Raw genomic sequence first — 16,552 nt, 5'->3', positions numbered from 1 at the left:
TTCATCAATTGATGTTTACAGATCATGAAAAGCATGCAGTTACTTGCTGTATAACTCTGATGGAGCTTAATGTGAGCAATTGCATAGAATAATCGAAGGCCTCTACGTTGTTCCAAATTCTTGCATATACTTTTCCGAAATCAAGTTATCTACGTGCCAATGCCTTGATCACCGGGCTGTAGGTAGCCTAGCTGTTAGAGCGTTGGGCCAGTAACCGAAAGGTTGCTAGTTCAATTCCCGAGCCGACTTAAGCAAGTCACTCAGCCCTAATTGCTCCAGGGTTGCAGTTGATAATGGCTGACTCTGGCTGTGACCTTATTCTCCAAGGTTGTCTCAGGGGGAGTTGGGATATGCAAAAAATACATTTCAGTTCCATGCGTATAATACACACTTGTGCATATGTGAAACAGGACAAATATAAGTACCCATCAAATGTTTATTTATATTTTATTATTAACTACCCCATGCGTTCCAATTCTTTCCATTATTGTCTTACTTTCCATTATTTATACTGCCAGATTCACCAGGACATGGAGCAGTAGTTTTTTTGGTCATTTCTTGTCAACTTATTAACAATCCTCCAAGTGCCATAATTACCAAATTACTCATTGATTTAAAGATACATTTTCAAGAGAAACCAAATGCATAGTCCCGAAATGTATACATGTACAGTTAAGTGACTGCTATATTATTATATTTTTCTACATCATGAGCTTTCAGGTTCCTGAATTTAGTGGGACAGTCAGTGAAGGGGTGAAAATATAGAGAGTTATGTTAGGACAGCAGTTCCTGCGTGAGTTTAGGTTGCTTACTTGTTACAGCATAACAATGATTCATTAATGTTTCCATGTTTTATGTAGGATTGTTTCACTGTTTTGAATGTTAATATATTTGATTTAGATCTTGTTGAAATCATTTGCTAAATGGCCATCTAAGAATTGATTGCAAAAAAATTGTACTGTCACTAAAAAACAAATCCCCTGCACGTTTCGATGTTTTGCAGCTATTGAATTTGAACTTGAATTTCTCAAGTAATCCCAGAAAGGGGGAGCATTCCAAATAGGCACTGCAGAATCTGCCACAAGTGCTACAGCGAACATCTTACAGTTGTGGCATTGAGTGTTCTCACTATCGCTTGGTTTCTACACACTGGCAAACTGTCAAGGTATTTCTTGCAGTGATTGGTTTTAATGCTAGGATAGCAGCCATGATAGTCATGTCTAGACCTGCATGTTTAGTTTACCTAATTGTTCATCTAATTTTATTCAGATACTTGCTAACTAACCATAGGATTATTGGTCAAGCTCAGGATTTACAAATCAGAAATGGTGCAGAATGCAGTCCAATTGAGTCATTAGTATGCATTTAGCAACTTTTGTTACAGGTCTTACTCTCAATGCCAGACAAGAGAAGTAAGCCTAATTTAATACCCAGTCTTGACAGGGTATAAATCCCATAGACTCAATCAATGCCGTTAGAAAAAGATCAATCCTTGTTTACAAGATGCCTGATAAGCATCTTGTTCATTATTTTATAATCAGACTAAATAACGACAGGAGCCACTGGCATACATACAATGTGCACCAGGCCCAAGTCCATCATAGGATATTGCATACACAGACTTCTCTATTAATAGCCAACACTGTTGCTATATTGGTCTGTTTTCATGGACCCCTGGTATCCGGATGTTAGTGTTGCAAGGCAAAACAGTAGTCCTATTCTTTCCGCGCTGAAAGAAAGCCCAAGCAAACATGATCACTGAGTTTTTTATTTATTTATATTTTTGGGGACCGAGCCAAAATGGTGCTTTCCTAACTGATTTTTATTAGGATCTATGGATTTGGGTACAACCAACCTCCATTCAACTGATCGCAAATAGGTGAACTGATTGGAAAATAGATGAGCAGACCATTCAAAGGTGTTGGGTTAGGGTTCTTCCTTGCAGGTTGCCTGGCATTGAGAGCGACTCTCCAGGTGACTCCCCAATACTAAGTAATGTCTGTTTATAAGACAGTTAAAAAAAAAAAATCTGATCATGTTTGGAAACATTTTATTTGTAAGTAGTGGATAGCTGGGGTATACTGGGGAAATAGCTGTATGCAAATCATCTGTTCATTTCATTTGTAATGTGATATGATTGTGCACTTGAAATTCTAACTTACAACTAATTGCATTTTGCTGTTTATTTTACTACATTTTTTGAGCTTGTTATACAAGTGATGAGGAATAAAGTAGAGCTTAGGCCTATGTTGCATTTGTCTGAATTCATAAATGATCAATCTCCATAAGTAGTAGTAATGACCAAATGAATGTCACATGTCACACATGTCACACACGTAGGGCCTATTTCGACGAACATTGGTCAGCGTACTAACACAAGATTATCTCCTGCACAGCTGATCTCAATTACAACCATCATTGGCCACCGATTTTACTACTCCCTAAAGTAGATGCCAAGGTTATTTTAGTCCCGATCGCTGCCAACATTTGAAGACTTTCGCCGTCTGGTGGTTATCATCGGGAAAAATGAATCATAATTAATCCTAAAAGCGATGTATCAATTTGACAATCATTCCGTACAACTGAAATAAAGTATTTCCTAATTTACCATGGCAAATCTGCTGTGGTAATTTACCCTAGATACTAATGGAAAACAAATTTTGGTGCTCATGTTAATTTTTTATTTCCAATTTATGTAATCCAGTAATTACAATGTGTCTTTACAAACTATAATAATTTCTTATCAAGACCGGGGGGGGATATCCCTGCACTGTCCATATTTGAAATATGTAACTAAATCAAGTCAATCATGATGAGTTACATATCATCTTCATTTATCAAATGAAAATAGTAAAAAGTTATTTCAAATGGCACACATTATTTTGCAATTTTAAGATGAAACGTTTGAATGAAGTCTACTACTACTTCTCTTATATTAAGTATTTTACATTCATCAGGCTTATGGTTTCCTATGCTCCTGATAGGTCATTATTTCATTGAGGGGTGAGAATAGAGAACCTGGATGACAACAAGTTACAGCAAGCTGTCTGTCAACGGAAGAGCAGCTAAATCACTAGTTTATTCTTGTTGGTTTTTCGTTGCAATCAAGCTCATTTTAGTACGCATGTGCAGTGTGCTTGTAATCATCTGGTCGTATAGTTTTGAGAAGAGAAAAAAACGCGCTAACACAGGGCTCAATGTAAAGTCCCTTGTCTTTGTTGCAATGCACCCAAAAATCTGTTCGACGTTGATATAGGCTGCTATAATGAGCAACCCTGTACAATTGACTGATGCTGCAGTGTTGGGAGACAGTGTCTTAACATTCCCTAATTTCAATGTAATTACAGAAGCTATCGCCAGCAGCAGAATGTCCCTGCCAGAACCAATGTTCTGCCCACAGCCCTCTGAGTGCCAACCCTTCTGATGCCAAACAAGTTTGACATTTACCACCTGTGGAATATATAGTGCATTCTGAAAGTATTCAGACCCCTTGACTTTTCCCACATTTTGTTATGTACAGCCTTATTCAAAAATGGATGAAAATGTATCAATCTATACACAGTACACCATAATGACAAAGCAAAAATAGGTTTATAGACATTTTTGCAAATGTATTAAAAATAAACTGATATTATATTTACATAAGAATTCTGACCCTTTACTCAGTACTTTGTTGAAGCACCTTTTGCAGCGATTACAGCCTCGAGTCATCTTGGATATGATGCTACAAGCTTGGCACAACTGTATTTGGGGAGTTTCTCAGATTCTTCTCTGCAGATCCTCTCAAGCTCTGTCCGGTTGGATGGGGAGCGTCGCTGCACAGCTATTTTCAGGTATCCAGAGATGATAGATCGAGTTCAAGTTTGGGCTCTGCCTGGGCCACTCAAGGACATTCAGAGACTTGTCCCGAAGCCACTGCTGCATTCTCTTGGCTGTCTTCTTAAGGTCATTGTCCTGTTGGAATGTGCACCTTCGCCCCAGTCTGAGGTACTGAGCACTCTAGAGCAGTTTTTCATCAAGGATCTCTGTACATTGCGCCGTTCATCTTTCCCTCGATCCTGACTAGGTTTCCTCCAGATGTGACGCTTGGTATTCAGGCCAAAGAGTTCCATCTTGGTTTCATCAGACCAGAATCTTGCTTCTTATTCTTTTAGGTGCCTTTTTGCAAACCCCAAGGGGGCTGTCATGTGCCTTTTACTGAGGAGTGGCTTCTGTCTTGCCACTCTACCATAAAGGCCTGATTGGGGGAGTGCTGCAGAGATGGTTGTCCTTCTGGAAGGTTCTCCCATCTCCATAGAGGAACTTTGGAGCTATGTCAGTGACCATCAGGTTCTTGGTCACCTCCCTTACCAAGACCCTTCTTCCCAGATTGCTCAGTTTGGCTGGGCAGCCAGCTCTGGGAGAGTCTTTGTGGTTCCAAACTTCTTCCATTTAAGAATGATGGAGGCCACTGTGTTCTTGGAGACCTTCAATGCTGCAGAAATGTTTTGGTACCCTTCCCCAGATCTGTGCCTCGACACAATCCTGTCTCAGATCTCTACGGACAATTCCTTCAACCCCATGGCTTGGTTTTTGCTCTGACATGCACTGTCAACTGTGTGACCTTATATAGACAGGTGTGTGTGCCTTTCCAAATCGTGTCAAATCATTTGAATTTACCACAGGTGGACTCCAATCAAGTTGTAGAAACATCAAATACGATCAATGGAAACAGGATGCACCTGAGCTCAATTTTCGAGTCTCATAGCAAAGGGTCTGAATACTTAAGTAAATAAGGTATTTGTTTTATTTGTAATGCATTTAAACAAATTCTGAAACAGCTTTTGCTTTGCTATTATAGGTTGTGTGTAGATTGAGGAAAAATCTATTTAATCCATTTTAGAATACGGCTGTGACGTAACAAATGTGGAATAAGTCAAGGGGTCTGAATATTTTCCAGAATGCACTGTATATTGTAATGTTTTTGGCTACCTCTTTTAAATATGAGGTAGACGAGGCCTAAGGAACTGACAGTTTAGGTCAGATGGAAAATGTTCTCTAAACATTTTGTTTACACTGAAACCAAGTAGGGCTGGGAATTGCCAGGGATCTCATAATACGATATTATCACGATACTTAGGTGCCGATACGATATGTATTGTAATTCTCATGATTCTGTATGTATTGCAATTCGCTACTGTAATCATATAAAAAAATATATATTCTTTTTTTGCGATTCGACGTTCCAAACATATTGCCCACCATATGTCTGCTACAGAGGAACAGGAGAGCTTTGAGAATTTATTTTGATCAGTTCTACAAATAAAAGTGCTGATAACAACAAATTGGCTCCCTTAAAAAAAACAAAAAAACAAGCTATGCAGTGTTTTGACGCAGGTACAGCCAACTAGCGCACAAATAATATTGCAATATTGTCAAATTGATACCATACGAAATATCGTCAAATAATTTCCCGATAACTAAATCGATTTTTATTTTCTTCCCATCACTAAAACCAAGGGTATAACATATTTTCTTAAATGACAAGATAAAGATCAAGTAATATATCTTCTACTTTTTCAACCAGTCATATTAAAAATATACAAATATTTAATTAGATTTCTGAACATCTTGATGTATTGTGGTACAGACAACCCATACTAGTGACATGCACTTTATGACTTGATTTCTTCAATGAATAGTATTGGGAGGCCCATTTATACAAGTGAGTTACGAGACTAATTAAAGGGTTTTGTTCATTCATGAATTCGGACCAGGATTAGCTCACACTGCAGTGGGAGATGGTCAGGTCTAAGGTGAGGATGCTACAATCCATGTTGATGCTGTGTCCATTCCAAACAGTCACTTGGCCAACATGCCTTTCCTGTGTGTCTCAGGCTGTGCTTACACAGGCAGCCCATTATGGGGGAAAAAATCTGTATTGGGCTGCTTGTGTTAACACAGCCTTACTACTTTCACATTATCCATTTAGGGGGAAGGAATACAGTTCCTTAACTTCAATTAAACATTATTTTGGTCTTCTCTGTTCCTGCTTAGACATTCTGAAAATCTAACCTTGTTAGCTATGAATATGGACTGAACTTCTAGGCCTATTCAATGCCTGAAATACCATCTGGGATCATGGCTTTCACGCAGATCTACATTCCGGCAGGGGCTTTCACTTGAACATTTGTCTGTCCATATCCAGGAAGCTTGACGATCTTGGCTTCTCTAATGTCTATAATGAAGGGACACTACACCGGGTCTTCACTTTCTCGATGGATCCCACTCTTATTCACTCTGCAAATTATCATATTTTTCCATCATCAACCACATCATGAAGATCTGGACTTTGTGGAGCTTGTTGACATGGCATCCTCTTGGTAAGACTATTTGAACATAAGTTATTGGTAGGGCCCAGAGAACCGGGACCAATAGGTTGTTGCAATAGCCTACATTCTCAAGTCTGTGCTTAAAAGGATAGTTTTCTTACGTGTGTTAACTCTTCTTACCATGTAATTAATCATTCATTGACTCCAACAACCAACTGAGTATTATAGTGAGTTTCAAAGCAGAGAAATGCTACATCTTTGAATCCTTATAAACAACTTAGATGCTCTGTCTATATGGTGTGACATTCTATTCAGTCTACCTTGCTATCCAAAAAAAAAAATGTAAACGGAACACTTTTTCTACCAGTTGGTTTAAGCACAAGGTTTTTCCACAATTTTATCTTTTTGGGACTGCATTCTCTAAAACCTCACTTTTGGATTACTTTGCAGTTGAAGCTCTGGTCCTCTTCTGTCTAGCTGGACCTACTCTATCTACTGAACTACTACGAAAAGTAAAATTCTTTCCTGGATTGTCACGTTTAATGCTACCCATAGATGGACATTAATCATCTCTTACTGCAGTGTTGGTTTCTACCATCCTTCGTCTATTTTTGTTTTGTTATTTCAGGATAAGAATTGGGTCAGTTTCAGTGTAACTGAGTCAGTGCAATAATCTGTAGAATGATAGCAGAAGTAGAGCAGACAGGGTTGGATATAGAGGGGGCTGTGTGACTTGTCTTGTACGTGCTTGCTTTAGCTTGCGGAAGTTCTTAACTTCGGTCCCATCTCACCGGGCAGCTTAAGGAACGCTAATGGCTTGACGGCGGCAGACCTGGCCCATGCCCAGGGCTTCTGGGAGTGCGCCCAGCTGCTCTCCAACGCTCAAAACCACCTCAACCAGCTCAATGGTTTCCACTCCAACGGGGCGCTAAACGGCCACCGCTCTCTCAGCCAAAGCCAGGGTCTCAATGGGCTGGCCAATAGAAAGAGGCTTCTGGACGGCGTGGAGCACAATCACATCAAGAAGGCCAGAACAGACGGTAGGGGCCTATCTAGTCTGATGCAGGGCCTGCGAAATGTTCAAATGTGTGTATTTATCTTTGCCAATGTGCTGATTCGATATGAATCAGTTGGACTATCTTTCTAGCTATTACAAAAATGTAATTGCATGGAATGTCAGTGGGCATTAAAGTCCGAACGGCAACTCTTATAGATACCAAATGAACAACATTTGATCTGTAGACATTCTTATAGTAGGTCATTAACTATGTCTAATTCAGCTCTGTCTGTCCGTCGTCCCTCAGGTGTGGACCTGCCCAAGTGGATGCAGCATGGCTGCGGGGAGGAGCTGGAGACCATGTATATGGAGTCTGCAGACCCCGTCTCAGGTGGGACTGGCCCCTCCACAGCCCCGAAAGAGCTGGATATCTCTACTGTGGTCTCCATGCAGATCCTATGCCGCTACACAAACTCCTGCACCTATTTGTAGTGGCATTTCTTAAAAAGCCAGTTTCACTCTCTGAATCATGTGTATGTATAAGCTAGGTTGTTATGGTCTTGACTTTAATATCTTGTCAAGATCAAGGCATCTGAAAATGTTCAGTGGTTAAGAAATGTATTAAGCTTCTAGTAATGTCAATGTTAACTTTCACTATCCCTGAGCAGCTCATCCCACACCTTCTGCATTTCTGGCACATTCATGTTCAAGATGTAGGAATGCACACATATCCAGACATGCATATTTTATGCATGGAATCCATTAATGCATTTTCCCATTCCGTGTGTATGCAAATGCCCTTTCCTTACTGTTCAGTTTGAATGATTTCCCTTGTTTTTGATAGGCCTCCCCAATATGGTAGTTGTGTGAATGAACCTCAAAAAATGACATTTGTTTTTCCACAACCGTCTGTCATCCACAATTTGGTTATGCCATAGTCGAATCCTGTGTAAAAAAAATATGACTATATCCACATCCCTGCGTGCCATTTATGCTTTGCAAACAACTAAATGGCAGAATCCCTACCTGGACTGAAACTGTAAGGCTTTAATGAATGTATCCTGTAGATTCAGGTTTTCTTGAAAGAGGGTGTTTATGAAAGTACATTTTGACTGATTACATGGTATAAGTGTTATTCCAAGTTCGCCCCCTACATATTCCCTTCTGTCAATACCGAGGTTATAGTAAACAAAACTAAATTGTTTTTCCAGTTTTTGTTAAAATAATGAAGAACATTTAGTTTCAATATTTTTCTATCTTTGACTGTATAACGAATTAAAATAAAAAACATCGTCCTCCAAGTGGCGCAGCAGTCTAAAACACTGCATCGCAGTGCTTGAGGTGTCACTACAGACCCGGGTTCGATCCCAGGCTGTGTCACAAACTGCTGTGACCGGGAGGCCAATAGGGTGGTGCACAATTGGTCTAGCGTTGTCTGGGTTAGGGAAGGGTTTGACCGGGGGGGCTTTACTTGGCTCATTGCGCTCTAGCGACTCCTTATGGCGGGCCGGCTGACTTCAGTCGTCAGTTGAATGGTGTTTCCTCTGACACATTGGTGCAGCTGGCTTCCGGGTTTAGAAGCACGGTTTGGCAAGTCATGTTTCAGAGCACGCATGACTTAGTTTTCTGAATCTGGTGGAAAAATGCTGCCAGTAGATGGCAATGTTTCAACTAGGCCTAGCTTGTGCATCACTATCACAACCTAACGGGGAAGAAATCTGAGGGTGAGCAATGGTGGCAGCAAAAGGTAAAGCGCTGTATGGGATTATTTTGAGTACATTGAGTACGCTGGAAAGAACCATGTATTATAGTATCAGCAGCAAAAGGGAAATCCCAACCAATCTCAAAGTTAATCTGAACAGTGCCCACAAAGAATCATGCAAACAATTTCAGGCTAAGGACAAGGTGAGACAGCCAGAAGCTACAAGTAGCTGCACGGCAACGTTAGGACAACCAACTAGCAGTTTGAATGAAAAGAGCAGAAACATGGAAACCTCATTCAAATGTGTAAAAAATGTATTAAAGCAGCATTGGTTAATTTATTCATCCAGTCTGGCAAGTCCACAAGACCGTGCGATGAACCAGCCCATTGGGCATACATTGGTTGAATCAATGTTGTTTCCACGCCAGTGTGGAATAGATTCTGAATTGACGTCTTTGCCCAGTGGGACTTGATCCCAAATTTAAAACTTCTGCCTCTGCTAGAGTAAACGTGTTGATTGCTTTGCAAATGGGTACAGCAACCCATAAAGTTAAGGACATTCTAAAAGAGGCATGAAAAGCAACCTTGTGTGTAGACTGCTGGAGCAAGAAAAGACTGACTGCTTTGTTTATGTGCATATCAGCCTGCTTCTATCACCGCTCCTCCAACAAGACACCACGTGTTGCTCAGCCTCTATTGGATTTAACATCCACACACCGGAGTGGTAATTGACTGCACATTGGACGTATAGGACATACCAAACGAGAAGAGCCTACTCGTAACTGACAACGGGGCGAACATGGCAAGAGAACAGGCAACAGGCAAGAGAATACCCATGAACAAGAATCACCAGAGCTGGCCATGACTATAAACGGCGTGGCAGAAATGTCTGAATCTGAGTCAGACACCGACGATTATCCTTTCAAATCCAAGTCACATTATGTTCCTTTAAACATAGCCAAACCTATTACCTGACCTTCAGCTTGTATTACTGCCCCCAGTGGCAAGATGTGAAAATCCCCCAAAAAACAACAAAAGGCCAACAACACATAAATGGCTCCTAGCTTCCCACACATGGGCTACTTTCTGTCCGTAACAACTTTGAAGAACTAATAGAAACGAATACAAAATCACAACTATAATAACCTTGTCCCATACCCTGTTTGATCTAAAGAAAATTAAGAGAATGAGATACAAGCTGGTGCTTTGGTTTAACCTTTACTTAATACCCATCCCGGATCCGGGATCCTCCTCATCAAAAAAGCTGACTGGCCTAGCCTAACGGGACAGGTATATCATATAATATAATTTTCATGAAATCACAAGTCCAATACAGCAAATGAAAGATAAACATCTTGTGAATCCAGCCATCATTTCCGATTTTTATAATGTTTTACAGCAAACACAATATGTATTTCTATTAGCTAACCACAATAGCCAAAGACTCAACCGCATATTTTCACCATGTTTCTACCGCATAGGTAGCTATCACAAAACCGACCAATTAGAGATATAATTAGTCACTAACCAAGAAACAACTTCATCAGATGACAGTCTTATAACATGTTATACAATAAATGTATGTTTTGTTCGAAAATGTGCATATTTGAGGTATAAATCATAGTTTTACATTGCAGCTACCATCAAAAATATCACCAAAGCAGCCAGAATAATTACAAAGAGCAACGTGAAATACCTAAATACTCATCATAAAACATTTATGAAAAATACATGGTGTACAGCAAATGAAAGATAAACATCTTGTGAATCCAGCCAATATTTCCCGATTTAAAAAAAAAAAAAAAAAAAAAAAAAAAAAGTGTTTTACAGCGAAAATAAAATATAGCATTATATTAGCTTACCACAATAGCCAAACACACAAACGCATTTATTCACCGCATAGATAGCATTCGCAAAAACCAGCAAAAGATATAAAATTTATCACTAACCTTGAACAACTTCATCAGATGACAGTCTTATAACATCAGGTTATACAATACACTTATGTTTTGTTCAAAAATGTGCATATTTAGAGCTGCAAACCGTGGTTATACATTGTGAAAATGTAGCAACATTTCCGCAGAATGTCAGGAGCTATTTTGGACACTCACCTAATCTGACCAAAGAACTCATCATAAACTTTACAAAAAAATACATGTTGTACAGCAAATGAAAGATACACTGGTTCTTAATGCAACCGCCGTGTTAGATTTTTTTAAATAACTTTACCATAACAAACAGCTTGCGTTATTGCGAGACAGCGCCAACCAAAACGGCGGAGAATAGAAATAACATTTTCCACAGAAATACGAAATAACATCATAAATTGTTCTTACTTTTGCTGAGCTTCCATCAGAATCTTGTACAAAGAGTCCTTGGTCCAGTATAAATCGTTGTTTGGTTTTAGAATGTCCTTTTCTCCTGTCGAATTCGCGCCACAATGCTAGCCAATGTTGATGACGTTCCCAGTTTCTCTCGACGCAAAGAACGGAAAACTCCAAAAGTCCCAATAAACGTTGAATAATCTGATAAAACTCGGTTGAAAAAACATACTTTACGATGTTATTATCACATGTATCAAATAAAATCAGAGCCGGAGATATTAGCCGTGTATACCGAACGCTTATCAGAAGACAATATGGAGGTGCTTCGTGCGCCTAGGTAGAGAAAGGAAATTCCTGACCTGCCACTCCAAAAGCTCTTGTTCGACCTCAGATCAAGCTAGACACCCCATTCCCCCTTCCACTGCCTGTTGACATCTAGTGGAAGGCGTATGAAGTGCATGCATATCGATAAATATAAGCCAGTTGAATAGGCAGGCCCTGGAACAGAGCCTCGTTTTCATATTCTTCACTTCCTGTATGGATGTTTGCTGCAAAATGAGTTCTGTTTTACTCACAGATATAATTCAAACAGTTTTAGAAACTTGAGAGTGTTTTCTATCCAATAGTAATAATAATATGCATATGTATGATCTAGAATAGAGTACGAGGCAGTTTAATTTGGGCACGATTTTTTCCCAAAGTGAAAATAGCGCCCCCCTATTGACAAGAAGTTTAACTCCTTGTAAATCCTTTGTTTAAGAGCCAAAGGGTAGACTTCTTACTCCCCTGACTGATTTTACATTCCAAAGGAAAGCGATGAGAAATGAACTTGTTTGTACTATAAAATTGGCCAGTTGTGGTTTAATCAGTTCAATGAAACACAATATGGACTGCATTGTATAATAGGCTAATTAAGGATTTGTGCTGTGCCACTATATTTGATAAACCTTAGCAAATAATACATTTTCAATTTTATTTGCATGGTATGGTAGTGATTAATCTGACACAGTATCTTTCAACTGTACATTATAGAAATAATTACCAATGTTTATAGTACGCCTAGATTTTTTTCTGATTCTGACAGTTATTAATGTTTTGTTAGTGTAAGTACAAATCTAGTTTGGCCAGGGGTATGTATTTCTGGTACATTGTCATGCTTTTGAAAGGCACATCGATAGAGAATGTATACTCGAAAGTAATATTTTTATTAACCTTTTTGATGACCTTGACGTGATGATAGGCATTTAATTACATTGAAATCATCTATCTAGGGTAAAGTAATTGTCTGGGTCATATTCAAAGGTTTATTTTTGTAAACGTATCATGAGAATCGGACAAGGACGTGTTTGCAAAACAAAATCAAGATGCTTACCTCGTATTTATGTGTTTGGAGAGTTGCTACCAAATCCTGTTCATTAACCTGCCAAGTGTGTTCCTTCTTTGTGTCATCCAACATTTGAATATGACTAGTCATGTCTTTTTTTCAACAGCAGATGACCCCAAAGCCACCACGGGTCAGACGAACGGCAACAATGGGCCACAGAACGGTGCCATCTCCACCAATGGCCACATGCCAAAACACTTCAGTGGGGACAACCCTGCTGTGCTGTCAACCGGCTTCTCCACGCCATGGGGACTGACGGCCTTGGCTACTTCCACTGAAAACGGATTGTCGTCAACACGGTTAGCTAATCAGGAGGCGGAGGAGACCCGGCAGCGTTCAGCCCACGAGATGTGCGGTTCGCTACACCTGACAGGAAGCCCCAGCAGCTGCGTGTCCCACCGGCCCTCCTGGGAGGCCATGGCCAGCGACCTGGGAGACACCCTGCACTACGGACACTACCATGGCTTTGGGGACACGGCAGAGGACCTGGCTGAAGAGCACAGCAGCTCGGTGTGCGTGGAGCAGTGTTACGACCAGGCCGTGCTCAGTGACATGCACCACTACCACGGATCCTAAATCGGGGGAGGCTGGCCCTTCCCAAGAAAGTAGTCAGTGTATCTACCTGCCCCAGCGGTGACGCAACTTTGCCTAGAGCCGCTAGCCTGCCTTAAAATCCAATGGTTACTATAACATCGTTGTTGCACTGGGGATGGAGAGGAGAAAGAGACACTTTGGCCCATCTACCAAAGGGAACAAGTACAGTTGAAGTCGGAAGTTTACATACACCTTAGCCAAATACATTTAAACTCAGTTTTTCACAATTCCTGACATTTAATCCTAGTAAAAAATACCCTGTCTTTGGTCAGTTAGGATCACTTTATTTTAAGAATGTGAAATGTCAGAATAATAGTAGAGAGAATGATTTCAGCTTTTATTTCTTTCATCACATTCCCAGTGGGTCAGAAGTTTACATACACTCAATTAGTATTTGGTAGCATTGTCTTTAAATTGTTTACCTTGGGTCAAACGTTTCGGGTAGCCTTCCACAAGCTTCCCATAATAAGTTGGGAGAATTTTGGTCCCAGTTCTGCCCACAAATTTTCGATGGGATTGAGGTCAGGGCTTTGTGATGGCCATTCCAATACCATTTGGAAGACCTATTTGTGACCAAGCTTTAACTTCCTGACTGATGTCTTGAGATGTTGCTTCAATATATCCACATAATTTTCCATCCTCATGATGCATCTATTTTGTGAAGTGCACCAGTCCCTCCTGCAGCAAAGCACCCCCACATGATGCTGCCACCCCCGTGCTTCACGGTTGGGATGGTGTTCTTCGGCTTGCAAGCCTCCCCCTTTTTCCTCCAAACATAACGATGGTCATTATGGCCAAACAGTTCTATTTTTGTTTCATCAGACCAGAGGACATTTCTCCAAAAAGTACAATCTTTGTCCCCATGTGCATTTACAAACTGTACTCTGGCTTTTTTTAATAGCGGTTTTGGAGCAGTGGCTTCTTCCTTGCTGAGCAGCCTTTCAGGTTATGTCGATATAGAACTTGTTTTACTGTGGATATACAGTCGTGGCCAAAAGTTTTGAGAATGACACAAATATTAATTTCCACAAAGTTTTTTGATATTTTTGTCTGATGTTGCTATGGAATACTGAAGTATAATTACAAACATTTCGTAAGTGTCAAAGGATTTTATTGACAATTCCATGAAGTTGATGCAGAGAGTCAATATTTGCAGTGTTAACCCTTCTTTTTCAAGACCTCTGCAATCCGCCCTGGCATGCTGTCAATTAATTTCTGGGCCACATCCTGACTGATGGCAGCCCATTCTTGCATAATCAATGCTTGGAGTTTGTCAGAATTTGTGGGTTTTTGTTTGTTCACCCGCCTCTTGAGGATTGACCACAAGTTCTCAATGGGATTAAGGTCTGGTGAGTTTCCTGGCCATGGACCCAAAATATCGATGTTCTGTTCCCCGAGCCACTTAGTTATCACTTTTGCCTTATGGCAAGGTGCTCCATCATGCTTGAAAAGGCATTGTTTGTCACCAAACTGTTCCTGGATGGTTGGGAGAAGTTGCTCTCGGAAGATGTGTTGGTACCATTATTTATTCATGGCTGTGTTCTTAGGCAAAATTGTGTGTGAGCCCACTCCCTTGGCTGAGAAGCAATCCCACACATGAATGGTCTCAGGATGCTTTACTGTTGGCATGACACAGGACTGATGGTAGCGCTCACCTTATCTTCTCCGGACAAGCTTTTTTCCGGATGTCCCAAACAACCGGAAAGGGGATTCATCAGAGAAAATGACTTTAGTCCAATCCCTGTACCTTTTGCAGAATATCAGTCTGTCCCTGATGTTTTTCCTAGAGAGATGTGGCTTCTTTGCTGCCCTTCTTGACACCAGGCCATCCTCCAAAAGTCTTTGCCTCACTGTGCGTGCAGATGGACTCACACCTGCCTGCTGCCATTCCTGAGCAAGCTCTGTACTGGTGGTGCCCCGATCCCGCAGCTGAATCAACTTGAGGAGACGGTCCTGGCATTTTGCTGGACTTTCTTGGGCACCCTGAAGCCTTCTTCACAACAATTGAACCGCTTTCCTTGACGTTCTTGATGATCCGATAAATGGTTGATTTAGGTGCAATCTTACTGGCAGCAATATCCTTACCTGTGAAGCCCTTTTTGTGCAAAGCAATGATGACGGCACGTGTTTCCTTGCAGGAATCCATGTTTGACAGAGGAAGAACAATGATTCCAAGCACCACTCTCCTTTTGAAGCGTCCAGTCTGTTATTCAAACTCAATCAGCATGACATAGTGATCTCCAGCCTTGTCCTCGTCAACACTCACACCTGTGTTAACGAGAGAATCACTGACATGATGTCAGCTGGTCCTTTTGTGGCAGGGCTGAAATGCATTGGAAATGTTTTTGGGGGGATTCAGTTCATTTGCATGGCAAAGAGGGACTTTGCAATTAATTGCAATTTATCTGATCACTCTTCATAACATTCTGGAGTATATGCAAATTGCCATCATACAAACTGAGGCAGCAGACTTTGAAAATGTATATTTGTGTCGTTCTCAAAACTTTTGACCACAACTGTAGATACTTGGTACCATCTTCACAAGATCCTTTGCTGTTGTTCTGGGATTGATTTGCACTTTTTGCACCAAAGTACTGTCATCTCTAGGAGACAGAACACGTCTCCTTCCTGAGCGGTATGACGGCTGCGTGGTCCCATGGTGTTTAAACTTGCGTGCTATTGTTTGTGCAGATGAACGTGGTACCTTCAGGCGTTTGGAAATTGCTCCCATGGATGAAAGCAGACTTGTGGAGGTCTACAATTTATTTTCTGGGGTCTTGGCTGATTTCTTTGATTTTCCCATGATGTCAAGCAAAGAGGCACAGAGTTCGAAGGTAGGCCTTGAAATACATCCACAGGTACACCTCCAATTGACTCAAATGATCAGAAGCTTCTAAAGCCATGACCTCATTTTCTGGAATTTTCCAAGCTGTTTAAAGGCCGAGTCAACTTAGTGTATGTAAACTTCTGACCCACTGGAATTGTGATACATTGAATTATAAGTGAAATAATCTTGTCTGTAAACAATTGTTGGAAAAATTACTTGTGTCATGCACAAAGTAGATCTCCTAACCGACTTGCCAAAACTAAAGTTTGTTAACAAGAAATTTGTGGAGTGGTTGAAAAACAAGTTTTAGTGACTCCAACTTAAGTGTATGTAAACTTCTGTCTTCAACTGTAGCATTGTCGTTTTTGTATTTGATATTTGAAATTCTTATTTTATTACTGTCTGTGTTGTAA

General features: G+C 40.5%; 1 protein-coding gene across 3 annotated transcripts in view; it reads left to right on the top strand.

Annotated features, from left to right (window-relative positions):
* The window catches only part of ankrd10a (ankyrin repeat domain 10a), a 39,632-nt gene extending 25,972 nt beyond the window's left edge, over window positions 1-13,660 (top strand). Inside the window, exons 4-6 of one of the 3 annotated variants that reach the window (XM_071387652.1) lie at window positions 7,110-7,351; window positions 7,616-7,699; window positions 12,825-13,660. In XM_071387652.1, the coding sequence (XP_071243753.1) occupies window positions 7,110-7,351; window positions 7,616-7,699; window positions 12,825-13,294 (796 nt within the window). In that variant the 3' untranslated portion in view covers window positions 13,295-13,660. The remainder of the gene's footprint in view (window positions 1-7,109; window positions 7,352-7,615; window positions 7,700-12,824) is intronic. The other 2 variants (XM_071387651.1, XM_071387650.1) reach the window with 2 other exon arrangements.
* The last annotated feature ends 2,892 nt before the right edge of the window (window positions 13,661-16,552 follow it).

This window comes from Salvelinus alpinus, chromosome 38 (genome assembly GCF_045679555.1).
Source record: "Salvelinus alpinus chromosome 38, SLU_Salpinus.1, whole genome shotgun sequence".
Lineage (NCBI taxonomy): Eukaryota > Metazoa > Chordata > Actinopteri > Salmoniformes > Salmonidae > Salvelinus > Salvelinus alpinus.
Note: the sequence above shows the minus strand (reverse complement) of the source record. Positions and strands in the feature narration are given on the sequence as shown.